This window comes from Lissotriton vulgaris, chromosome 12 (assembly GCF_964263255.1).
Source record: "Lissotriton vulgaris chromosome 12, aLisVul1.2, whole genome shotgun sequence".
NCBI lineage: Eukaryota > Metazoa > Chordata > Amphibia > Caudata > Salamandridae > Lissotriton > Lissotriton vulgaris.
The window spans coordinates 77,518,690-77,545,832 of record NC_141700.1 but is presented as its reverse complement, the minus strand read 5'-3'; the positions used below and the strand labels follow the sequence as shown (position 1 = coordinate 77,545,832).

Below are 27,143 nucleotides of genomic sequence, written 5' to 3'. Positions count from 1 at the left end.
AGAAAAACACCTGATGTATGTATGTTTGCATATGGTATTTCCATAGTGAAAGCCTAACCAAAAGGCAGCGGAGCACTGTATATGGTCAAAGGCAAGCTTAAAGTCAATGAGTGATATGAATGGAAGCTGGGCTGTTGATGAGTCATGCATTGTGATGTACTGTTTCATAAAGGAGGTGAGTCTTCAACTCTTTCCTAAATTGGAGCATCATTGGGGCGATTCTGATGACACTGCAATGTTTCAGATCCTGGGTGCATGGACGGAAAAGGCAAGTTGTCTTTTGTTTTCTTTTTGGTGCTCATTAGTCTGCTGCCTGATGGTTTCCTGGCTGTGTATGTGCTGAGAACCAGCAGAGATGATCTGCTTATCTTTAAGATAAGCGGGTGCTGGTCATGATAGCTTTGTAAATGATGCAGTTGATTTGAAGGTGGAACAGCCCAGCAAGTGGAGGCAATGGAGTGCCATCACGATGGGGGTAATGTGATCATATTTCCTCAGCCCCTGGATTAGATTTCCTGTGGCATGTAGAATGCCCCTAAAGGGTGCATGTGTCGAGACTGAGAGGCCATGGATTAGGGCACTACCAGCAGCAAGAAAACGAGCCTTTGAACATCACCTCTGCAGTCACTTTCTGGAAGAAACGGTTTGACTTTCTTTAAAAGAGAAAGGTTATACAAGGCCCTGTTTGTTATTTTTTGGCAATGTGTTCTTTGAGGGTGAGGTAGGTGTCCTGGGTAAATCCAATTGGCTTGGCATTCAATGACAATTAGGGTTCGTAGCCTTTACGATTCAAGCAATTGAGACCGGTTTGTACTGTATTTTGTTGTTCTTCGCAAATAGCAGGAACTCTCTCTTGGATGGGCTGAGCTTAGGTAGGCGCTGGACATCTAGATCTGGATAATGTGAATGCAGTGTTTGAGGAGTTGGATGTCTGAAGCAGAGGAGACTTTCAAGTAGATTTGTGAATACTTGGCATACTGGTGAATCTTTATGCTGTTATCCGTGAGTATCTACAAGGGAATTTGTTCCAAATATCACTTGATAATTATATGTTTTAAATTAATAAGTAAGTCATAAGATCAAACTCATATATGTCGATAGAACAACAACAATTAATAATAAGAGCAATAGTGGAAAAATGCTTATGAAAAGCAATTAGAAAAGCAATGAGTAAGCACACCGAGAAACCTGTTTGTATTGAACGGATATGTATTTCAAAATTTCATATCTTAAAAACAAGAGTACATGGGGATATATATATAAAAAATGATTACATTTCATTCAATAATACAATATTTCAAATCAGGAACAACCCGTGTGCAAAGGAAAAGAACAATTATTTACATTTGACCAAAAAGCAATATAAATGGCAACAAAAAATCGGCCATATAGGAGTGTGGCAACACCATGAGACCCACATTCCCTGAGGAGGTGATGCTTACTTATGTATGAGAAGAAAAGGACTGTCACAATTACAGAAGTTATTCTGGCCAGCCCGCAAAGATGTCTAGAGAAATAGCCAGACAAATAAATTACTAAATATTGTTCAGACTGATTTGGCTGACTTGAAGGTTGTTCAAAGCCAGAATCTGACATACCTATGATCCTTCGAAAACAACTTAAATGTCCGGTCTTGCAGCACCAGAGAATCAAATTTTGAGGATTGCTGCAGTTCCAAAAGAGATCTGTGAATGAGTAATAGCCAGGAAGTGAGGTGATGCAGAAAACATCCAGGCTCACATGAGTAAATAATGTCCACAGTGTTAAATCATGTAAAGAAAACAAGCCTCTGATCTTACCATTTATTTACAATATGACACATCTTTAAACATGGCCATATGTTGTAGTATGGTCAGTAACCCTGCGCAACATGTCTAGAATATAATAACGGTGCACTGGTCCTTCCTTGGAAAAATAGTATGACTAACCATAAGGAGAGTCGCAAACAAAATGCACCTTTATGTGGCGTCAGACATTCCAAATAGGCAAATATGACATCTTGCTACCTAGCACTTAGAACAAATGGAAATTCAATCCACTCGAGGAAGTTGGGGCATTTAAAACCAAACAGCGTCCATATTTGGAATAAAGTTAGTAAGATAACTAACCATCTTTGACTATCAATAGGAAAAACCAGTAACTCATCTAACTCACATCAGTTAAAGTATCTACTAAAGTAGCGCTTAACAAGACTCTAAATTATGGAAATAACTTACTTTCACAACAATATGTGTCGCAATGAGGAATCCGACCGCATCTGGAAACCGCATGAGAAGCTGAAAGTGTTCCGGTATCCTTTTTAAATGCGCGACCCGGATGTATTAGTGCAGCCCGCCTAAATAGCGAGTCAGGTGACAGCGGTGGCCATTTTGAGATATGTAAAACATGGCAGCCATATTAGCAAGTCATATAATTAAAAAGACTATCAAACATCGAAGCAGTGACATCCAGCTTCATAGTTTTGAGATATTTAAACGGGTGGTTATGTGGAAAAACTTGTCATGACACATCGAGCGAATAAAGAGAGCATTTAAAAATATGGAGAAATAACGCGCTACTCTTCTGTCGTTATTTGACTTATTGTCTACATGTAGAAGGCGTGTCTAACAAATCACATTAAATGATCTTCTGAGACATGGATTGTCTGATAGTAGGTTTAACGCTTTCCAATACCCACCATAATAGTTCCTTTTCTGTATGTTTCATCTGGGCAAAATGATCAACCAAAGGGGCATTCTCAGTACGGCAACGTATCCTGGACTGATGCTGTAGTATACGTTTTTTCACCATTTGTGTTGTTTTTCCAAAGTATCTAAGGCCACAGGGGCATTCAATGCAATAGACAACATTAGATGTATTACAGTTGGAAAAGTTTTTGATTACTATGTCTTTACCATTCAATTTGAACGATTTTAGATTTTTCGTTGATTGACAGGCAGCGGTATTCGTACAAGCGCCTTGAGACCCTTGCGGGTGAGTAGTGCGCTATACAAGTATCAATTTACAATTTACATGAACGTCTCTATCTGCGTTAGATCTTAGGGTATTCTGGACCGCAAGGATCACTGTCTCAGTCGAGTGGCATGGACGAAAGCCTGCCTGATTCGGTTCCAGATATTCAGTTGATTCAATGAAATTTGAGAGACAGTTAGAGACATGGGCTTCCAGAATTTTTGATAGGTAGGGGAAGAGGGAAATCGGCCTGTAATTCGTAAGGTCATGTGGGTCAATGCCAGATTTTTTAGTTAAGGGGATCAGCAGAGCACGCTTGAACCTACTAGGTACCTTGCCCTGTGCAAGTGATTCATTTAATAAAGGAAGAATACTTTGAGGGATGGCAAGTCATATTTCTTTAAAAATGTGGGGCGAGCAGATATCATCAGGCGATCCAGATTTGACATGCACAAGGAGTTCAGAAAAGGTTTTAGGATCGATATAAGAGAAGGTATCTAGTGTGAGGGGATTATAAAATATATCGTCTATTGGAGGTGGAGTGGGAGAGCTGATTATATTCTGTTTTATGGTGACGATTTTTCCCCTAAAAAACTCATTCGAAGAGTCACATAATTTTTGTGTAGGAATTATAGGGGGAGCTGTCCTATCATCATTACAAAGATCGTTCACTATATCGAACATCTCCTTTGATTTATTCAAAGAGTTCAAAATCTTTGCCGAAAAAGAATCCGTTTTGTGTTGTAGAAGAATTTTTTTATATGTTTTCCTAGCGGAGCAATAGATCTCTCCATTTCCTTTCTTTTTGTCTAATCTCGAGTTTTAATTTCTTCAGTTCTGGAGTGAACCATTTGTGGGCATCCGTCCCTCATGATCTGGGGAAGCTTCCCAGGGGAGTGTGGAAATCTGCAGCTTGGCACAGCCATTGTGAAAGTGCCTTTTCACTGAATTCTATATCCTCACATTGAGGTGGAAGGGTAGTGGCCAGAGTGTTTAGGAATGCAGGGACTTCCATTTTCGAATTTCTCTGCCCGCCTGTGGCCTAAATTTAACAGTCCCATTGATTTTTTTTTTATCAAACCGTTTTTATTGCAGATCCAATCACATAATATAACAATCAGGAGAAGTATCAGTAGCGTGTGATCCCCCCTCTCGTTACCATGTTCCCTTCTATTGCACACAGCCGTACTGCCCACAACCCGGAGGTCGGGCGGCAAAAATCGCATCTCGGTGCAGTCCTCACAATCGGCAGTCACTATACGGTGCATGTGGGGGGATCCGCTGTCTGCTTTTAATTTTTACCCCTGTCCACCCCCCTCCCTGTAACACCTATAAATGAACATCTCAACTACTCTACTGGTAAAAGATTCCCCCTGCACCCTTCTGAACTTCCCTCCTCCCCCCCAAGTGTCACCAATCGCTCCCGGTCAGAAGTGTGGGTCTGTAAGGCTGCAAGCAGGAGGTTTTAATTGTCTACTGTGTGAGTGTGACTGGTGCTGGTACTGTCACACCGTGGTCGCTGGTATCATCCGCTGCCGAGTCTCTTTCATCCTCCTCCCCATCTAATGTGCTATCTCGCAGTGCTTGTACTAAGAGTTCCCACTCCATAGCCGCCTCCAAGGCCCGTTCGTCTGCTCTTCTACGTGCTAACTGATATCTAAACGTGCTCTCGCTCGTCGCCCATTTCAAGAACTCAGTCAGCCATCTCCGATGTGTCGGACCCGTTTTCGATTTCCACCCCTTCGTCAATTCCCGTTTGGCCAAGAGGAGGCCCATATCGATGAACCTGGTCGACATCTTATTTTTGGGTGTGTGCGGAAACCAGTGTAAAACGCTGACGGCCGTAGTATATTGAAGGTCCCTGTCTGCAGCTTCGTTCAAGGTGTTGCCAATGTCCCTCCAGTATTCCTGAAGATGGGGGCACTCTCTGAGCATGTGTGTCAGATCCGCTCCTAAGGTATTACAGCGTGGGCAAGCAGCCTCCTCCGCCCCAAAGTACTTCTGTATTTTACTCGGAGTAAGATAGGCCCTGTGGAGAATATAAAAATGGATTAGCTGGAAGCGTGCGTTCCTCGTACTCTTCCTGGCCCGTCCTACCAGTTGCATCCACGTGGTGTCAGGGATATCCAACTGTAGGTCTAATTCCCATTTGGCCTTCAGAGTAGTCAACGGCTGCAGTGTTTCTCTTAGCATCCTCGAATAGAGGCATGTGACCGCCTTAAAGGTGCCAGCCGACATCATTGTGTATTGGCAGGCCTGGGCTGTCGGCGGTTCCTCGAGCCTCGCACCCCAATGCCTCTGTATGGCTCGCACTACTGCCGCATGCAGTAAGCAGTCGCCTCGCGGGAGGTCAAAACGCTCCTGCAGCGTCTGATACGGGATCAGCCCTCCATCTTCGAACAAGTCTCCCACCACCTGCAATCCTGCTTCCTCTCAGCCCTGCAGGTGCGACCAATCCCCCCCCGTGCGGGAGGGCCGTCACCATGCCCAGAGGGATCTCGGGCGCGTATGGGTGTTTAATCCCCGCGCGCCTCGACGAGCGGTTCCAACACAGGCGGAGAGTCCTCTCCTCTAAGGACAGGTCTCTGAGTGGCAATCTCTGTCGCAGGGCTATAAAGGCTAGCACATGTCAGGGGATGCCGCTGTCTCGGTCTTGTTCCGGCCCGCGGTACACTCTCGCAATTTCTTGCGTCAAGGTCTAGAGCTGGGCCGCCAGATAGTAGAGTTCAAAATCTGGGACAGCCAGACCTCCCTCGTCCTTCGGGCGGGTCAGCGTGGACATTGCGACTCTTCATCTGCCTGTGCCCCACAAAAAGGAGATAACCATTGAGCGCAGCTGTCGAAAAATCGCAGCTGGGACCCAAACAGGCAAGGTCCGAAAGTAATACTGCAACCGGGGTAAGGCTATCATCTTGAGCAGAGATATGTGGCCCGTTACCGATAACGGTAGAGTGGCCAAGAAGGACATATTGCCTTTTAAAGCACGGATACAACGTCCGATGATTCCCCCTAGCATGTCTGCCTCTTCATGGTAGATATGCACACCTAGGTATTCCAGGCAGTCAGGCTCCCATCGGAGTAATGGTCGGAGGAAGGGCTGGATCTCATGTTTACGTAGGGGAAAAAGGCAGGTCTTGGCCCAATTAACCCTCAGGCCAGATAACTGTCCGAAGCGCGCAAGGAGTTTTTCCGCTCCCGACACTGCCTCATTGGCGTCTTCCAAGAAAAGGAGGAGGTCATCCGCGTATAGCGAGATAAAATGGCGAGTTCCATTATGAGCCAGGCCCCCATAGTAGTCGCCCCTCCTAGCCATCGCCGCAAGAGGTACCACCGCCAAGGCGAACAACAGCGGGGAGAGCGCGCAGCCCTGCCTGGTGCCACGGAGCACTTCGAATTGGTCCGATATCGGGGTGCCCACTTGCACTCTTGCTTTCGCCTCAGTATATAACACTTTCGTCCATCGTATGTAGCCTTCCCCGAGCCCAAAGCACCGTAACACTCTATAGAGGTATTCCCATTCCAGGCTGTCAAAAGCCTTCTCTATATCTACTGCCAATACCAGGGGTGCTTTTGCCTCTGGCGGTGGGCTGCCCATTAGGCGGGTCAATCTCCTGATATTATGGCTGGTATTGCGCTTGGGAATGAACCCGGATTGGTCCTTATGGACCAGTGATTGCATGTGTTGCAGTAGTCTGTTTGCCAGCACCGTGCTCAGAATCTTATAGTCTGTGGTCAACATTGACAGTGGACGGTAGGACGCAGTGTCGGTACTCTCTCTCCGCGGTTTTAGTAGGGTAATCATTAAAGCTTCGCACATGGAGCTTGGCAGTCGTCCCTTAATCTTAGCTTCGGCATAAATGGTTTGAAGCCGCGGGGCTAGTTGATCAATGTATCGCCCGTAGAACTCAATCGGTAGTCCGTCCAGACCTGGGGTCTTATTACAGGCCATTCGCTTTACTGCACCTCTAATTTCCGTTAGCTCTATCGGGCCACCCAAGGCTTTCGCCTGAGTCTGGTCTAGTCGCGGCAGCTGTAAGTCCTCTAGGAAAGCAGCTATATCCCCCTCTCTGTCACCGAGTTCGCTCTTATATAGTTGTTGATAATAGGTCCTGAAGCTATCTAGGATCGCCAACTGTGTGGTGCGCATGCGGCCTTCCCCCTCTGAAATGGCAAGAATCAGATGGCTGCGTCTGGTGGGGTCGGCAAGCCAAGCCAATAGGGTCCCCGCTTTGTCCCCCTCGGCGTGCGTTTTCACTAGATAAGTCTTATAATCATAACTGCGAAGGCGTTCCAGCTCTACAGCCACCGCCTCTCTCGCCGCGCAGAGATCCCCCTGAAGGGCAGGCCGGTCTGGGCGCGCTAGCTCAACCTTCCGCAGCTTGCGTTCCGCTCTATCCAAGTCCTCTAACAACGTTTTGCAGGCTCCCGCGAATTTTCCGATGCAGTGCCCTCATATTACCACCTTAAGGGCGTCCCATTCCGTGGCTCTGGAGTCAGTGGACCCTTCATTCTCCGCAAAATATTGCTAAATTCTGTCCCCTAAAGCCTCGCGGAATGGCGGGCCATCTAGTGTGTCTGGTCGGAGCTGCCATGTCGGGACCTTAGAGAGTTCAGTCATCCAGTCAAGCGATAATAGTAGGGGGTTATGATCCGAAATCGTGCGGGCCAGGTATTCGGTGTGCGCTACTGCGGGGAGCACAAGCGACGAGCACAAGAAGGGGTCTATACGAACGTGGAGGTCGTGGAGGCTGGAGTGGAATGAGTAATCTCGCCCCAAAGGGTGTTGTGTGCGCCAAGCATCAGTTAATCCCCATTGTTCCTGCCAGTCTAACCTGCACTTCGCTAGTCTGCGTACTGGGGACGAGTGTAAGGGAGGGTGCGACCTGTCTAGGTCAACATCTGCCACCGAATTAAAGTCTCCCCCCAACAGAACGGGGCCTGCAAAGTAGCTAGCCAGTTCCTCAGAAAGCCGCGCAAAGTATGCAGCCTGGTCTACATTGGGTGCGTATGCGCTGCAAAGCACTATGTGGCGCCCTCTGAGGGTTCCCTCCACTGCCACAAATCTCCCTTCTGGGTCCACCACCTGCCGTGTGATCTGGAACGGGGTGCCTGCCCGTACCCAAATTAAGGCCCCCCTAGCGAAGGCAGAGTATGTAGTATTAAACAAGTGTCCCCTCCACCTACGCTGCAATGCTATTCCCTCCAGCTTCGTCAGGTACGTCTCCTGCAGCAGCGCTATATGAATCCCTCTGCAAACTAGGTAAGCGTGTATCTTGTGTCGTCTGGTCATGGTGTGCAGCCCTCTCACATTCCAGGTCACACATTTTATCATTCCTGTGTTAGCCATTATCCCATGTAGTGTGGCATTGTACAACATAACTGAGTCCCCGGTCGCTTATGGTGACACATTCCCTCGACCCCGCAAAAACAACCCCTCTCCCCCCACCCTCAACTGTGCCTCGGGCTGCCCCAACTCCCTCGGGCCCCCCTCCCTTCCCCTAGAACAGGACCTAACTGTGCCAGAGTCGCTCCCATCCAAACCATACACGGGCAACTTTTCCCTTTTCCCCACCTAATCCGCAGTCTGCACTGCGGAGGCCTTATGGGCCCTAAGAGGCGCAAACTGGTTACGGGTACTTGAACCTCAGTCCCGTTCTACCGCCCCCAAAACAGTGTTACTCACAACATTATCGTCCAAGATCTGTCTGCTCCGGCCGCTATGTCAGCCAAGTCCCATCAGCAAGGGGTAGTACTGGGACGGCAGAGCACTCTCAGCCTTTGACAATTTCCCCCGAAGTTTGCGGTTTGATCCCGGGCCTTTCGTGCTGCCAAATTCTGATAGTTCTGTTTCTGAGTCCATTGCCCGGGCCTCTGAGCCCAAGGCCCGCTCCGATTGAGTCAGGACAGCGCCCGATAAGTCAATAACTGCTTGTAGTGCGGCCTTCCGTTCACTCTCCGTCTGCGAGACCGTTGGTTTCCCAGTCTTTCGTTTCTGTCCTCGCACTCTCCGAGATCTTCTCAACGGGAGCTGCAGCCGCTCTTCCTCCTCCCTCATCCGTGCCCCATCTGTTCCAGCTTTGTATGTGTCCCACCAGGCCCAGGCGTCTGCCGAGGTAGTAAAGAACAGGGATTTCTCATCCACGACCACCCTCAGCCTGGCCGGAAAGATTAGCGAGTACTGCAGGCACTCCGTCCTCAGTTCTTTCTTGATGGATAAGAAAGAGGCTCGTAATTTCTGGGTCTCGAAGGTAAAATCCGGGAATAAAGTCACTCTACAATTGTCCACTTGGAAGGGGCCCGCCGTTCTCGCTCTTTGCAGTAGCCAGTCCCTGTCCTTGTAGTATAGCAGTTTGATTACTACTGGTCGAGGGGACTGTCCCGGACTGGGTGGTTTGGCTGGTACCCGGTGTGCCCTTTCAATGGTGAAGAAAGGAGAGAGTCCCTCGGGTGCCACTTCCGTCTGCAGCCAGGTAGTTAGATAGTCCACAATGTCGGGCCCTCTTTTTTTTCGGGAAGGCCCACGAGGCGTACATTGTTGCGTCTGCTGCGGTTTTCCGCATCCTCCGCCCGCCGCTCGAGGACTTGTATTCGGTCCAGGGCGTCCGTCAACCGGCCTTCCACGGATTTTTGCGCAGGAACCAGCTCTTTCAGGGTTGCTTCCGTGGTCTTGACCCTGTCCGACAATTTACCATGGTCCGCTTGCAGTAGACCCAGGCTCGTGGCCACTTGAGCTATGTCCTGGTGTAGGGCGTCTTTTGTGGTGGCGATAGCTTCTAGGATTCGGTCCTGCATCTGTTGTAGGTCTGGTGGGGTCGGTAGAGTATCGTCAGGAGCTTCTGAGCTAGTGCCGCCTTCTCCCATTGGACCTTTGGGTTTCCCCATCCTGCGCTATTGCTCGCAGTCCCGGGTCTGTTCAACACCAATGGCGGCAGTCGGCCCGCGCACCAACAAGGTAAGCAGTTTGCAGCTAGCAGGGGCCGACAGGTCAGTGCACTTAGGAGTGGCGCAGTTTCCCATTCAGGGCCCTGGCCCCATCGCAGTCCCCAAATAGCCAGGCCCCAGCTTCTTGGCACTCTCCTCTGGGCGACGCCCAGCACTCCATATTATCCCGGTCCTTGGGGTCGCCAGGTGGTGTCGCCTCCGCACCCCCACCAATGATGTGTGTCCAAGGCGGCGGTCGTGGGGGCAAGGCTGCAGTCCAGGTGTGTGCGCAAGTGCCCTCTTCCCGGTGGTCGCCGCGTGCAAGTACCGGGGTCTAGGCCCGGAGGGGCCACCAGTATGTCACTCACCGGTTGCGACTCTCCGCCAGTTCTGCCAGTTAGGTTTGGGCTCTTTCAGTTGTGGCCAAAGAAGCAGTGTTGTCTGCGGGGGCCCCAACACCGTACAGTGTGCAGCCCCCTAAACAGGGCCGTCACTCAGGGCAGTACTCCCACCGGTGCCAGCTTAGCAGATGGGCGTTCTCTCCTCCAAGCGGAGACGCGGGGGGCCCTTTGCTTTGTGTGCGTCCTCCGCAGCGGAGCTCGCGTCTGCTCGGTGGGGCCGTTAGGCCGGTGTCCCCATTGTCTCCAGCCTCAGGTAGTAGCAGTGGGCAAGCAGGTTTGAGGCTGCCGTCCTCGTACGTCCTTGCACCAGAGTTCCGCGCCGGCGTCTCACCTCACTGGGCCTGTCTCGAAGTTCCCACGTGGCCCCCTCCGCCCCCGGCCGCCTTAGGCTGCTGGAAGCTGGAGCATCAAGTCAGCAGATGCCCGGGCAGTGAGGAGCAGCGCCGGCGCGTCTAGAGGGCGCGACGCCCTGCCGTTGATCCGGAGCGTCCCAGCAGGCGGGGGCCGCCACTCGCAGTCGGCGCTCTTGCAGCCCCCGCAGCTCAATGCCCCCCAGGCAGCCAGCGGAGGCGGGAAGAGCGGCCCAGCCCGGTCCCCGTTGATTTGTCCTCCTCCGGGCGGGGAGGAGCCTCACTGGGGCGGCAGGGCGGCGGCGAGCTCAGCTCCGGGTCGGGGCTCCAGAGGCAGTCGCTTGCACCTCCGGTCCTTGCCAATTGCCGGATCAACACTCGTAGGCAGGGCTCAGGGGCGGACGGGCCGGCGGGGCAGCTATCGATGTATTGCAGTCCTCGGGATCGCCGCCATTTCGCGATCCAGCAGCCCGAGGCTCCGTCGCCGGTCCGACCCCTTCCAGCGCCGGATGCAGTCCGCCGGCTCGACCGGAGCAGGCACAGGAGTATCTTCTGGGTTCCCCCCGGATTTCGACGGGGATCCCAGAGCTGTGGCAGGATAAAAGGCCGGATTACCAGGCGGGGGGTCGGGAGCCTTGTTCGGCTGCGGCCATCTTCGCCAGCTGCAAGCCCCGCCTTCTTAACAGTCCCATTGATTGTAAATGAAAAATATATGAAAAAGTGGTCCGACCAACTGCAAGGACGTATGGAGGGCGGAGGTAGAGACAAATTATATGACCAAATTTGATCCAAACTATGGCCCTTCTGATGAGTAGAAGAGTGTATGTGCTGTTTCAGATTCATATCCGATAGTAAGTCCTTGAGTTCTGCTGCTTGGTAGTCTAATGCGGTACAAAAGGGGTTGGTGATGGACGGAGCCTCTGAATCAATCAGACAATCACACCCAGTCAAGAGATCTGGGTTTAATCCATCACCGTTCTTTAGCCCACTCTGCCACCCCAGTTCAGACAGGCTATATGCAAATCAGTCTGACCCTGTGCCTCATGGGAACAGTGCAGCCCAAACTGCCAAGCCATGTCTTCCCTGGACCAGAAACAAGCTTCAGAGGACCAGTTTCTGGCATTCCAGCCTTCTTCAGCCCAGCTTGCTTGAATCCAGTGGCAAAGTGAGCAAGGGACTCACGTCTGAGTATACCCTGCCACACTTATGGTGGCCAAAAGCGGTACAAAAGGGGTTGGTGATGGACGGAGCCTCTGAATCAATCAGACACTCACACTCAGTCAAGAGATCTGGGTTTAATCCATCACCTTTCTTTAGCCCACTCTGCCACCCCAGTTCAGACATGGCTATATGCAAATCAGTCTGACCCTGTGCCTCATGGGAACAGTGCAGCCCGAACTGCCAAGCCATGTCTTCCCTGGACCGGAAACAAGCTTCCGAGGATCGGTTTCTGGCATTCCAGCCTTCTTCAGCCGGCTTGCTTGAATCCAGTGGCAAAGTGAGCAAGGGACTCACGTCTGAGTATACCCTACCACACTTATGGCGGCCAAAAGCGGTACAAAAGGGGTTGGTGATGGACGGAGCCTCTGAATCAATCAGACACACCCAGTCAAGAGATCTGGGTTTAATCCATCACCGTTCTTTAGCCCACTCTGCCACCCCAGTTCAGACATGGCTATATGCAAATCAGTCTGACCCTGTGCCTCATGGGAACAGTGCAGCCCGAACTGCCAAGCCATGTCTTCCCTGGACCGGAAACAAGCTTCCGAGGACCGGTTTCTGGCATTCCAGCCTTCTTCAGCCCGGCTTGCTTGAATCCAGTGGCAAAGTGAGCAAGGGACTCACGTCTGAGTATACCCTGCCACACTTATGGCGGCCAAAAGCGGTACAAAAGGGGTTGGTGATGGACGGAGCCTCTGAATCAATCAGACACTCACACCCAGTCAAGAGATCTGGGTTTAATCCATCACCGTTCTTAAGCCCACTCTGCCACCCCAGTTCAGACATGGCTATATGCAAATCAGTCTGACCCTGTGCCTCATGGGAACAGTGCAGCCCGAACTGCCAAGCCATGTCTTCCCTGGACCGGAAACAAGCGTCCGAGGACCGGTTTCTGGCATTCCAGCCTTCTTCAGCCCGGCTTGCTTGAATCCAGTGGCAAAGTGAGCAAGGGACTCACGTCTGAGTATACCCTGCCACACTTATGGCAGCCAAAAGCGGTACAAAAGGGGTTGGTGATGGACGGAGCCTCTGAATCAATCAGACACTCACACCCAGTCAAGAGATCTGGGTTTAATCCATCACCGTTCTTAACCCCACTCTGCCACCCCAGTTCAGACATGGCTATATGCAAATCAGTCTGACCCTGTGCCTCATGGGAACAGTGCAGCCCGAACTGCCAAGCCATGTCTTCCCTGGACCGGAAACAAGCTTCCGAGGACCGGTTTCTGGCATTCCAGCCTTCTTCAGCCCGGCTTGCTTGAATCCAGTGGCAAAGTGAGCAAGGGACTCACGTCTGAGTATACCCTGCCACATTATCAAACCAGTAGTTCAAGTCCCCAATTAAAATAATTTTAGAATAATTAATAACACAGGAGGCCAGTTGTTCTGCTAAAATTGAAGGAAAAGTGGCCATAAACTGAGGAGGACGATATAGTAAAACTAATAATAACGCCCCACTATCAGCATCTAACTTAATGACAATATTCTCCGTATCCGGGAGAGACAAGGATGAAAGTTCTCGGAAATGATGGGTTTTAAGAATAATAGCAGCTACCCCCCCCCCCCCCCTGTTTTCCCGGGTGGACGGTTGGCTGAGAGAATATAATAGTCAGAGGAGAGAGATGCGAGTATGTCTGCTAATGAGTCAAGAGTAAACCAAGTTTCTGTCAAAAGAAGAATGTCTGGTTTTTCATAGGTCAGTAAAAGAAAGATGTCTACCTGGTGTTTGATCATCGACGGTGTATTGAGGTAGATGCAGCGGAACTCTAGCATAGGTTTATTAGGTGTACCATGGTCTATACGTAGTGAGTTCGTAGGTAAGGGGTCAACAGCTGGGATAACTTTAGAAATCCCAAACTGAGAGGTACGTTTTAATGTGTGCGGAGATAATGGCGGCCACGAATTTCCAGTAGGTCTGAGTGCAAGTAAATCAGAGGCAGAGTAAATAAAATGTTGTCCAGAGTCGGTGGCCCCGGGTCCCGGACGCTCGCGGACGGGCGCAGACGGGCTTACCTTAGGCGCACCTTCGGCGCGCCATCGTCGCGCCCGCTGCGCTCTCGTAGACACATTACGTTTTATGGGAGGGAGCCTCGGGCAACTGGACCGCTGATTCTGGTCCCAGTGCCCTTCAGGCTCCTCCCAGTATGGCGCCCGCTCTCCACCGGACCGGCACGAGGAGCCACGGTGAGAGAGCCACCCTCCACACAAACGGCAGAGGAGCTGCGATTAAGTATGAGCAGAAAATCCGTTCCGCTCGCGGATTTTGCGAATTTTCGGTAAATCCGCGAACTCCCGCGAATTTACCGAGAATTCGCAAATCCGCGAGCGTCGGATTATTCCGGGGGCAAAAGTTGAAGCCTGGCCTGTTGTAACTATTTTACGATGGCGCCGGCAAGCTGCCAGCGCCATCCTAAAATAGTTACTAAGTTAGCTTCAACAGGAAGCTCTAATAGATAAAATAAAGCAGGTGCTCGATTTTATCTATTAGTGCTTCCTGTTGAAGCTAATTTAGTAAGTATTTTAGGATGGCGCTGGCAGCTTGCCGGCGCCATCCTAAAATATTTACAACATGCCCTTCCTGTGACTCATTCATCAGCCCAAAAACAATCGTGAGCGTCGTCGAGGCAGGTGTGCCTTCTTCACAAATCTACCGTGGAAAATCAGCTGTGATGCTGGATAGAGGCTTTTGCATCCGTGACTTTCACAAGCGCAATACCCGTGCTGTTTCTGTGACCAGGAGCTTATTTCTCTTCATCTGCTGAACTGATCTTTCTCTGACCTTTTATACACACAAGAAGCATGTGTGAACTCGCATGGTAGCCCTGCCCGTTTGGCCCCGCCCACACACTCGCGGTTTGCACCGTCTTCCCGCCATTCACCCACTCTGATGGACAGCTCACTCAAGGGACCCCTGCGCCCTTCGGGGCGATTGAATAGTAACACACACATGGTCGCTCGAACTAGTTGATGCTCAAATTCAGTGACTCATTCATTAGCCCAAAAACAATCGTGAGCGTCGTCGAGGCTGGACAGGTGTGCCTTCTTCCCAACTCTACTGTGGAAAATCAGCTGTGATGCTGGATAGAGGCTTTTGCATCCGTGACTTTCACGAGCGCAATACCCGTGCTGTTTCTGTGACCAGGAGCTTATTTCTCTTCATCTGCTGAACTGATCTTTCTCTGACCTTTTATACACACAAGAAGCATGTGCACTCGCATGGAAGCCCCGCCCCAAATCCGCGGATCCGCAAATCCGCAAAATCTGCGGATTTTGCTGATCCACGATTCGCAAATCCGCAAAATCCGCGGATTGTGGATCCGCAAAATCCGCCCATGCTTAGCTGGGATGGACCGGGGCTGAAGGGAGCTCAACACAGCAGGTAAGGACACAATGAAAGATGGAATCAGCAATGAGCAATGAATTTAAAAAGCTAAGCGCCTGCCTTTGCTCTGCAGAACGCCGCGATGGTGCAAATATCGCAAATATCAAGGTTAAAATGCAGATATAAAAATAAGAAGAAAATAGATTGCCTCAGCAAAATTAAAATAAATTATTATGCCGCACTGTTGCCACAATGTATCCCCTTAAGCGCGCTGCATCCCAGTGGTACCAGGGAACTGCCACTAACCTGGGAACCATATCTGTGTTTTTATATGCATGGACCAATCTATCTCTCAGATTGGGGCCTCTTTTAAAGGCAAACATGGGTTTCTGTGCCAATTCAGGCAAGTTGGACAGCAAAGACCAGTTTTGTTTTTATCAGTTTCTTGATGACATTAGTAGCTGTTCCAAAAGTGGTTACACAGACTAGTGGGTACACCGATGTTTTCGTTTTCACCTGTAAAAGAGCCTCACAGTCATTATACCAGGCACGTTTTCTAATTGCTTTTCATAAGCATTTTTCCACTATTGCTCTAATCATTAATTGTTGTTGTTCTATGGACACAGTCAGTTTTATCTCATGACTTACTTATTAATTTAAAACATATCATTATCAAGTGATATTTGGAACAAAATCACTTGTAGATACCCTTACGAGATACAGTTCATTGCCCATACCTACAAGGGTTTATTGGGTGTCCCATTTGTTGTTTGTTATCCGTGAGTAGCACACTAAGCGGCTCCATGAAAAGACTGAAGATGACAGATGAACGCTAGGGACTCCATACGTGCATACATAGCAGGGATCTTCTGTGACTTGGAGATGCCTATGTGAACAAACTGGGGTCAGTTGGAAAGGTAGGAGGAGGACCAGTGAAATAAATTGCTGGTGAATTCCATTTAAGACTCAAGGGTGCATTTGAGGGTGGGATGGTCCTATTAGTGATGCCAGCTGGAATAAAATGTCAACTGACAGCTGAAAAGGAGCACAAAAAACTTAAAAAGAGGGTACTCTTTTTTTTAGTTATTATGGTTTATGTTCTCAAATTGTAAACTAAGTGTTCCCTTTTTAAGATCCATTGTAATCTTAACTGCTGGTAGTGTCACGGTTGGCGGGGAATGGCAACTAACTGCATATAAGATCAAAGGAAGATGCATTAAGTCCACGTTGAATAAACTTGGCTTGACAATAATACATCCATCCATCCATCCTGACTGTAATGTTGTTGCTGATCCTATATTTAGGTTCCTGTTTCAAACTGCGTCATCTGCCCTTTAGTTTTGCTATGAGGTTGAATTCCTGTTTTTGGTCGTTTATCTTCATCTCTAACTGTCCAGTGCAAAGTGTTATTGGTTGATCCTCACAAGCGAAACTGAAAGAGCATGTTTTTTATAGTTTGAGGAACCTGTATCCAGCTATTACTGTAAGTATGCATGCATCTGCAGCAGAAACAAAAGCAAATGAACGTTCCTCAAGAGAGATTGGACTTTGTTCCCAAGCACTATAGGACACCTGTAACATATTAACAAGCTGAGAAAAAGCAGAGTAGCGAATTGCCATATTATGCAACTCTCATACTCCAAGTTTCATATGGTCGTACCCACAGTCTCTTAAATCGTGTACCATCAAAAAGTCCTGTCTTTTCTACATTATTTGTATTCGTCACTGACCATTTGTATTCGTCCTTCCCAAGTTACATTCAAATCATGTTTACCTGGTGCCTCTCTCCACAGCACCTGCATTCAGCATCATGACATTTTCTACACTTTTCTTACATCAAAAAAGGAAAAAGGTGGTCGCTCATTGAGCTAACTAATTGCTAAAGCTTGGAAACTGTCACCGCTCATCCTATCCTCCAGCACGCCTTTAATAACTTTCAGAAAATGCTTAAAACCTGTATACCAGAAAGTATACTTTCTGTCAATTGAGTAATCGGGTGCTGATGAACTATATGATTGAACATTGCTTCTCAGCCCAATCCCAATGTCTGATTTGACCTAAAACCTTTTCTTCTTTATTATCTCCTTTCTCAAACAGAGTAGCACATCCACCCTTGGCTATAAAATTCTGATACCATCAGCATTCCTTGCATCACTTTTGTTATTGTTATGGGGAGTTGCATGGCTCATCCAACAGCAATACTCAATATGGTGATTAAAGTCTTGGATGAATCTCTAAGTGCCTAATACACTAAAGGAAAGGTGTAGCAAATAACATTTTACAGATCTCCACAACCAAGTTTCGATTTGTCAGCTAATTCATACCCTCACTCCAGCCATCACATTTACCTTGTTAATCATCATTATTGACATGAACTTAAGTGCTGCACTACCTCTTCGAAACACGCTGAACAAGTTGTGATTGACAAAACCTAACAACCTTGCTTCTCTCGTAGTGGATTTCCATGTATAGCCATAAGCACTCGAATAGTCCCACCCACATGCGGGGAACCCGGACCAGTTCTTTTAGATATATCTTCCTAAGTGGATATTGTTTACCTTTCTCCAGGAAGGCCTGTAAAAACACTTATGAGTTAGAGAAACAATAATGCAGCCTTAATACATAGACTACACTGGCCACATCTTCATCTTGAAGTGAAAAAAGGGTGCAGTACACTATATTTTGCACAATATTGTGTTATTTACCACACAGAAGAATCCCCTTCACAAAATTCCTTCCTCCATGATTGAGCTCCTCTAACTATAAACACCTCAGCTCCTCTCAGTTTGAGAATCGTAGACCACACCAGGCACCATTTTGCGCAGGTGTGAGGAGGGAACCCAGTGATGAAGCATGTCACCTTGGGGTGAGTGAGGGTTCTTGTCCTAAAGAAAACATTCTTCACTAGACAACTGTAACTTCCCCCTATCCCATTTGTGTACCAGACGTACATTGTGTGTGTTTCAAATGGAATGTTTGACATCCTTTAGGAAACAGTGGAAGGCTCCTTGAGTTGTTACTCTTTGTTACTCTATATAGTCTTTCGGTCAGTTCCACTATCGATATCTACTATATCGCCATGGAGCCTTCGGGAGAATGACTGCGCTCTTTAAGAAAGTGTTTCATTCAATTAATTCATTTGTCCTCGATATTGTGGTTGAAGGGTTTTGTACTTGAAGGCTTTTCTTATTGTTCTTACTACTTTGTATGCTTTCTTCTGCTTTTCTCGGTGGCCTGAGTGCTTGAAATAAACCAAATTGGCTTCCTGCGAGGGTAAAGTGAGAGAAAAATGTTTTGGACAAAGGGTTCTGTAAAATCAAGGTGTTTGCTTTGCACTGTTGCCTCCCCCATGTGTCGAAGTGCTTTCCAGCAACAGCACAACTGCGATCGGAGTTGCTTTGTAGCTTTTCAAGGTTACTTGTACTTTTGGGTTGATAGTGTCAGCATTTTATAACTTGAAGATAACTAGGCAGATTATGGGGTAAAGACTTGCATTTAGACCAGCTGTGCTGATCCAGTCTGTCATCTCCACCTACTCCCAAGTCCTCCTTATAAGGCTGAACAAGCGGGGATGTAGCAGAATCGAGGAGTGGCGTTTGTGGGCGTTAACATGTCATTCTAACATAATCTTTTCTGACTCAAGTATTAACAAACCAGGCTTCCTCCAAGCAACAAAAAACAGGAAGTGAGAAAAGACTCTAGACCACAAACCTTTTGGCTGGTGGAGTAGGTTCAGCTCTGCTTGGGTGTCTGTCCCCACCACGGTCTGCAAGAACTCAGAGGCGATAGAGCGGGGGTCGCGTGGGTGGTGTGATGCAGGTGATCCAACGGAATGTGTGACTGACTCTTCCTCACCATGTCTTGCATGCATCATTGTACCGTCAATAGCGTCCCTCCCTAGCGTCGATCAATCGGATGATGATGATAGTATTACAACTGTATTTTTTGTTTGTACTTCTACAAGCCCGATAAAGGAGAGCGTGTTAATCTTTAGTCTTAGCAGAAGCAAATTCTGAATCATTATTGACTTGGACTGAAAACCACCTTCTACCTTTCAACTTAAGTTTTAAAATGCAGATGTAAGAGCGGTAGCTCTCTGCTTCTTAGTCAAATCACAAGGCTAGGGGAAGTGACTTTCGACTCTTCTGTACCATTGCAAGGCAACATCCCGTAGCCTTCATCCCAGGGGCGTCTCCGCCCTTATGGTGGAGGAGCGTCAAACCTCTGATGGAACCAGCAGATCCAAACATGTTAAATAAAATTACAATAAAGCAATTAATGAAACTGCTTTGTTATCATTTCATTTTACTAGTTGGAGCCAAAGCCACAACCCAGTCTTCAGGGAGGGGCCATCAGCAGCAGGAGGAGTGGTGGGCACAGGGCACCAAGTGTGAATATGGGTTGACTGCCGTCTTAGGATGGCCAAACTGACATACGCACTTGGATATTTCCAGGCAGTTGTTTGGAGATATCAGCAGGGCTCAGGAGCAAAGGTTCCCAGACCCTGTTGGAGCTTGCCACTAGCCCGATCTGCCCAATTTCGGCACTGCTGTCATGCTGGGTACTACCAGCATGAGAGCAGCTACCGGATTGGCGCTGGGGACTCTGGGAGCCTCTGTACATCAGGATTTCGGGAGCTGACGAGCGTGGTTGTATTTTTATTTTTTTGCCCCCACGCTGCCCCACCACTGTTTGCTGCTAGCGACCGCCCTGCTTCAACATATGAACAATAAAGAAAGTGCTCTGCCAGACGCATGTTTCGAGGTATACGTCTGGGAATATCAAGTGACTATTGCACAGGAATCAAGTTCCATAGTTCTCTGTAGTGAAGTCACAGAGATCCTCATGCACACGCACATTTTTCTTTCCGTGTAGAAAACATTTTGAAAAGGGGGGGCTCTTGGCCCCCCCGCCCGCATGGCGGCGCGGCGACCGTCCCCCTCCTCAGAGCTCCTCGGTGGAGGGGCGTGCCCGGGCGCGCCTCGCCACCGATTGGTTTGCGCCCCCTCTGACCCGGATGTCATTTTAGGGCTTCCGGGTCGGGGGGGCGGGCTGCAGGAGGGGCTGGGTGGGGGCGTGCCGCCCTCACCTGGCCCCTTGGGGATAAAGAAGCGGGGAGCGCCCAGGAGACCCTCTTGTTCTCTGGATGCTCCCCCACAGAGTGTCGTGCCCCGCGCTCCCATCCCATGGAGGTTCCCGCCCAAGGGGAGGTGCCCTTGGCACCTCATAAGAACTTCAGGGGCAAGGTAATTGCTGTTCAAAGGGGCGCGGGTTGGAGTAGTCACGCTTTCCTTAGGCTGGTAGCCACCCCGCGCGCGCATACTCATGACGTCACCGGATGGCGCAGAGTAAGGGCCCTCCTTTAGTGGGTAAATGGAGTTCACGGCGTGGACCGGGTAATTACCAGGCCCCGCTGCGCATGCGCACATCTCTTGGTGAGGCGCAGCTAGTAATTGGATTCACGGCGTGGACCGGGTAATTACTAGGCCCGGCTGCGCATGCGCGCATCTCTAGGTAAGGCGCAGCTAATAAGACCTGACACCGGTTAGCGACCTTGCCATATGGCCAGAAATGTAGTATACAAAAATCTAGCTGAGGATGTTAGTTTCGGTTAGGAACAACTTGTATTAGAGTCTCTGTTAAGGTTAGCCTCTCAAGTTTGTTGACAATATTGTATCTAATGTCCTGCTGATTTTTGTATAATGTATTTATCATGCTATTAAATTTTTTTAATTTTATATCCTAATAAATACGGCCGGGGGTCCCGCGACCCCCGCCTTCCAAAGATAACCATGTTTCATGTTCATGTGTCCGGGAGTTGGTGTGGTCAGTTGGGAGGGGGGCGGCAGCCAGTCGCTGACCATGTTACTCATGGTAATTGTTTATCCGGTACATCACATTAAATGTGGGGTGATCCATTCTCCTTCTCGCCCTGTAAGTGGCGTACCTCCAGCCCCTTGCTGGAGTAAATCTCTGATTATGTACAGGATCAAAAAGGCTAGAAACAATTGTTCACAAACATATTTGTTTGTGGATGTTCCCAATCTTCCATGGCAAACCATGCCTTGGAGTTTCCCTCCCCAACCCTTAATTGGTATTTACAAGTGTGGATTTTACCTCACTTGTGCCAGAGAAATCCCAACTTGTACGCCCACTCGGAATCTTTTTGAGGATTCCTGCAAGTAGGAAAAAAGTAAATTAATTTGTAATACAAGGAGATGTGCTCCTTCAAACGACTAGGGTGAGCAAGTCTGCCACAGCAGAAGAGGCTAGTCGGTGCACAGGGTGTGGGAGCCGATTGGTCTGAGGTTTCGTATCTATCATGCTAGCACTACAGGAAGCAGAAGTGAAGTCAACAGAGACCACAGGTCCAAAAATGCCACAGGACTCTCACACGAGATTCATGGGTTATAAATTCCCCATGTTTCAGAAAGATCTTTGCTAAGCAATTGCGATAACTAGTTGCTGAGTTACACCCTTGTTATCAAAGACTAGAACTCAAAGAATCCTCACCTGGAGGTAATGAAGATTTACTGGATCCAGAGAAGTATTCTAGGAGGATTCTTGATCACTGGGATTCAGACTTTGATATTTTGCTTCCTATTTCTAGAGTTATCCTTCCAAGGATTATGAATCCTAAATTAGTGCTTGTTATTCCACAAGCCGCAAGAGAAAGAATCATACTCGTGTGCAGATTTTGTTTCCCTTTTTTAAGAGTCACATATGATATTAAGATATTGCTGTCGGTGGGGAGTAATTGCTTATTGTTGGATGAAAGCGTATATGCTAATGTGCCTTTATTATGTGACAGCTTGCAATCATTTTACATTGAGAATCTTTCATATTGTAGATTGTATTCACAAAACACTGATGGTAGATATATATAGCTCTTGTTCTTGCGCATATTACAAAGGTTCTATTTGTGACGCACTTCTAGGAAGTCAGCGTTTCATCTAAATATAGAGAGACAGAGATTCAGATATTGTCACTTGCCTTATTAGGAATAGTGAGCTGGAATCAGAATGATTACATTCTTAATAACTTTTTCTTGTCAATGATTCTGCAGTGCAAACTGAGGAAGCAGCAAGAACAGGTAGAGTGAAGTAACTCAGGGTCTCTGTCTCTCTCCTGTCCCATTCTCTAGGTCTACCGCTAAACAACATACACCCTTGTATGGTTGTAACTGTGTACCAGGAAGTGTGGATATTTACATTGCTTCTGTTGGGTCTGGATTACCAGGTTGGTGTAAACTGACATCTTGCATAGCCTGTGGTATAATTGCAACCTGACCTACGGATTTGAAAATCACCCTGTCGCAAACCATAGAGAATAGCTAAATTAGAACAGTGGGTTTGTCTAATCGATGGGATCAGAAAACAGAATCTTACTATCTGAATTAATTCAAGTAAAAATAAAATAGTTTTTTTAATTGAAATCCGACAGCAAAGATACAAGTACGATTTAATTACCTCTCTAACCCAAAATCAATAACCCTTGTGCCTTACCACCCTAGCCGTAGACTCTTAAGGGCCGGATTCCGATCTCGCTAGGAAAGCCCTCCGTACGACTTGGATCCGAAGGGCTTTCCAAGCGAAACGTGCTCCGGGAGTCCGCACGAGCAAGTACGATGCTGCCGTAGGCTTACGGACTCGGTTCGCTCGGACTCCCATTGAACTCTATGGGAGCCTGTGAACAGACGCCTACACATGCTCCTATAGCAGAAAATAGACAGGTGGGGAAAAGCGTACACTGTGCATGCCTGTATCGGGGGGACCCATGGGCACACGGCCATGGCAGATTTTGAGTGTCCCAGGTGAAGGGGGGGTCCTGCAACGGGTCCCCAAAGTACGCTTCTGACAGTTGTTTTGTATCTCTGAGACCAAGGCGAAGCAGCTGTCCGAATCGTGCATTGTACTCGCTCGGTCGGAAACCAGCTCCATTGCGTGGCACAATTCGGCTACGAACGAGTCGTACGGAGTGGTTTGGGTCTGTAAACGATTTGATCGGTGTTTATGCCATCTTTGCATCTTACTTGGTCGTCTGGACCTGTATACGATTTGGTCGGGAATAAGGGCTAAGAATCGGATCCGGCAAAGCCAAATCCGATTCAGAGACCTTCCGAACGACATCGGAATCGGGCCGAAAGTGTTATGTACATTCACATATACAAATACAACATGTAATAATTTTAGTATCAACAAAGAGATTTGTAGCTGATCTCAAAATCCACAAATTGTTCATTGAATCAGTGTCACTTGAATGTACTAAGCAAAATTGAAGTATTTCACGGTGATTAAACCAATATAGCCATTGTTTTATTTTACTTAATTGAGAATGGTGCCAATTGGAATGCACCATTAGCACAATGAAATAATCAATTGCTGTATAAATATAAAATTGTGTCGTAGGAAATCACATATATTTTCTCTACATAGTGAATTGTTGAACTTTAAACATGGTCATCAAGATCTAATTGCCATCTTTAATCGTTTGGTAGTGGAGAACAGTTGGCCTGAAAAAGAAAACGTCAACCTTCTATTATCAAGGCTTACAAAGCAAATTAAAGAATGTACTGGCACAAGTTGTTATACCTCGTACAAAGTGTGAGGAGATGATAGGTTTAGCAGCTCCTCAGATGTTTATCTGAACTTTGACCAAGTTTGTTGTACTCAGACCACCCATAGTGAAAAATAACAGTTGGGAAAGACCAGGCCCATGGCATGCCTTTGGATAGATCTATTTGCCACCATCAAGAACGCGCCACACAGTGTCACCAATTTTACACAGGGAATTTCTTCCAAGGTGCTTATTACTTGACTCATCCCAGCTGGAATGGAATAACAGACTCTATTTTGTGCCTCGTGCACTGAGAAATATTAATAAAGACAGGGCCAAAGTCATTCTTATCACCACAGACAGCACCAGGGGAGTGGGATAACCAGTGGTCATGCGCCTGAGTCTTTGCCCTGTGATCAGGCTTCCACTTAGGGAGGACCTACTGTCTCAGAAGCAAGAAAAAGTCCTACAACCAAGTCTCCATAACTTACTCCTCCATGTATGGAAATTAAGCAGTAGCAAATGAATGCTGTTAGTTTGCCAGCCAAGGTGGTCGATGTCACCCTTGCCTCTATATGCCCTATGACGCTGGGCCTTGTGAAAAATGTGTCCCTTGGTGTGATGAATGAAACACGACCCCTTGCAGTCCAGACATTCTGATATTCTTTTGTGTTTTCTTTTGATAGCCCTAGCCACGCCTTGCAGTGGCCAGTGTGAAAGGTCATTTATCAATTCTCATGGCCTTTCCATGTTTGTCTGAACAACTGTATTTAAATCAATGGCCTTGATGCATTTTAAAAAAGGTTTCACACATTTTTCTACCCATTACCACCATTTGGTATGCCTCAATTGGACAGTAACATGGTCCTAATATTTCTAATGTGCATGCCTTTTGAGCCAATGCACAGCAATTCTTTACAACTCTTGATGCTTAAAACCATCTTACTTAGTGCGATTAAGCCAGCATGTTGCTTGAGTAAGCTGCCTACGCTCTTCGTACAACTTCTTACACCTCCTGTTTTTTTAGATAAACTGGCACAGAGACCCAGGGCAGCCTTCTTGCTGCAGCTCATGACGTCCTTCCTTGTTGGTTAATGAATTACTCTGCTGGCATTTTTTGTCCCACCTCACCCTTTGAAAGAAGAGGAGAGGCCCCATCCACTTAACCCTAAATGATCTCTGTTCTTTTACATTGACCACACAAAAGACTATTGAGTTGATGAACCAGCATGTGATTTTTACCAGAATGAAGAACGGAAAGGGTGTCCATAAGAGAACCCTTGGAAACTGGCTACTCGTGTGTATTGAACTCCGTTACACACTGGTCATAGAGTATTCGCCAGAAAGAGCATTACGGAAGGTAAGTAAATTGTTTGTTTATCTGAAAAAACATTAAAATGTCCGCTGAGCTTGGCGGTCATTTAACATTTTACCAGACCAGGCCTGCCACACCTCACATGACAGACTTATGGTGGGAAAATAAGTAACAGTAGTCCATCCCTCAGTATGATAGAATGCCAGTCACTGTGACCACTGGTCCTGTAGTTTACGGATAGCTGCATCAAGGGTTTGCCTAATTTAAAGCATAGCAAGGAAACTCATATTTGGCAGAGTTCAAACACAAGCCACTTATGGCTCCTTCACCCACAGTGCAGGTACCTTGCTTTGCTGCATATTAAATTATCTTGCTGGCTGCTTGGTCTGTAATGATTTAAATGGTTGAGAAGCTTTTAAAACACATAATAGGTAACGCTGACAATAGTAAGATGTGATATTCACACTTTGGTGCCTCTAATAAAAATACTGCATATGGCTGTAAACATCTTAAAACTACATTCTGGGATCATTTAGCAATTTCAAACTGGGATTGGGTAAAAGTGTGTTTCATTGACTGATGTACTTTAGAATGTGGACTATTTGTAAAGTTTCTTGGTAATTACACAGGTAACTGACAAAAGAATGATTGTTGGTGCTATTATTTAGCAGTTAATTTCCTCAAATGAATCCTATTAAACAATTTTCGTAGCAGACTGTCACCAGCACCCTATTTTACAATAATGATCATCATTGTTACATTTAGAGCAGTTTTTTTTCAAGAGCAAACCCCATTCAGAGTGTGTAACTATCTAAAGCACAGGAAGATGAAGTCATCTTAGAAGATCACACGTTGCATAAAACCGGAATTAATGTCTTCTAAAACTAGCACAAGTAGGTCAACCATGAAGCTTCGCCCCCGTCCACAGACAACCAGATGACAATGAGTAATGTGCAGAGGCACTGCCTCTTGTGCTGTTAGTTGTCTGATCAAAACATAAAGTCTGAGCTGAATTAACAATTTCCACCGTGACATAACAGAATGGCACAAAGTCATTTGAATGTTCCTTGTCTCTTCCCTACTACTGCTCGACTCTGCATCTGTCTCTACAAAGGATACGAAGATGTAGTCATCCATGTAACGCTTCTTCAGATTTTCCACAATGGCGTCCTCCGTAATCTTGGACAGAAGGACCATGTCGTCCACTCCGCTCTGCTTGACATTGTGGCTCTGCCAGTGGTACCGCTCCTTGCTTCCCTGTAGGAAGAAGAATTCACAGCTTAGCGTGATGGGACAGCATAGACTTAGCATGGGAAGACATTGCTACAGATTCCGCAAAAAATGTATAATTTCCTCCTGTAGCTTGGGCAAGACTGCAGCACCACAGCAGATTTCCATTTTTTTGCTGATGGTGCAAGGTCTATAACATAGGTGATCAATGTAGGCAGACTCCCTACATTTTAGGATATCCACATAATATAAATTTACACACAATGGAACTTATTTGAACTTCTTTACAGAGTCAGTGGTCACCCAGAAAACCTGCATTGATAGGGGGATCTTGGATAAGACCACAGCATGCTTTTGCACAAATTCACCTAGTTCACACACTAGGGACTAATTACAAATTCAGTTTTGTGTACATAAAGTAATACTACTGTACTACTAGTTTACGTACTCCTACATGCCTTTGTGATTTTGTCCCAAAACATCTAAAATGGAGCTAAAATGGGAATGTGACAGGCAAAGCCACATGCAATTAGTATAAATAGAAATGAGTGTGCCCTCTTTGAATCTTTATTTATCTATGTCATGTTTCATTTTTTATAGAACATAAAGAGGTACAAGTCACCTCTTTTCACGTTTACTGGAAGGGAGTTGGACATTTCACGGCCGATTTATGAAGGCACGTAAGGGCATGTTAATTAGTTTTTCTCTAGTGCAACTTCTCAAATGCTTTTGTGAATTCGACACTTCTTATTCAGAAACGAGTTATAGTTCTGCCTGTTCTTTAAAAGTTATCAAGTTAGGCATAAAAAAATAGAAAGACTTTGCTTTGTGTAAGTGTGCCCTACTCCTGGCTTTATACTGAATTCCAGGAGTAA

At 47.2% G+C, this 27,143-nt stretch overlaps 1 protein-coding gene across 1 annotated transcript in view; it reads right to left on the bottom strand.

Annotated features, from left to right (window-relative positions):
- MYO1F (myosin IF) overlaps positions 1–27,143 on the bottom strand; it is a 273,313-nt gene that overhangs the window by 171,076 nt on the left and 75,094 nt on the right. Inside the window, exon 2 of the mRNA XM_086947211.1 lies at positions 26,158–26,295. Coding sequence (XP_086803337.1) covers positions 26,158–26,295 — 138 coding nt within the window. The remainder of the gene's footprint in view (positions 1–26,157; positions 26,296–27,143) is intronic.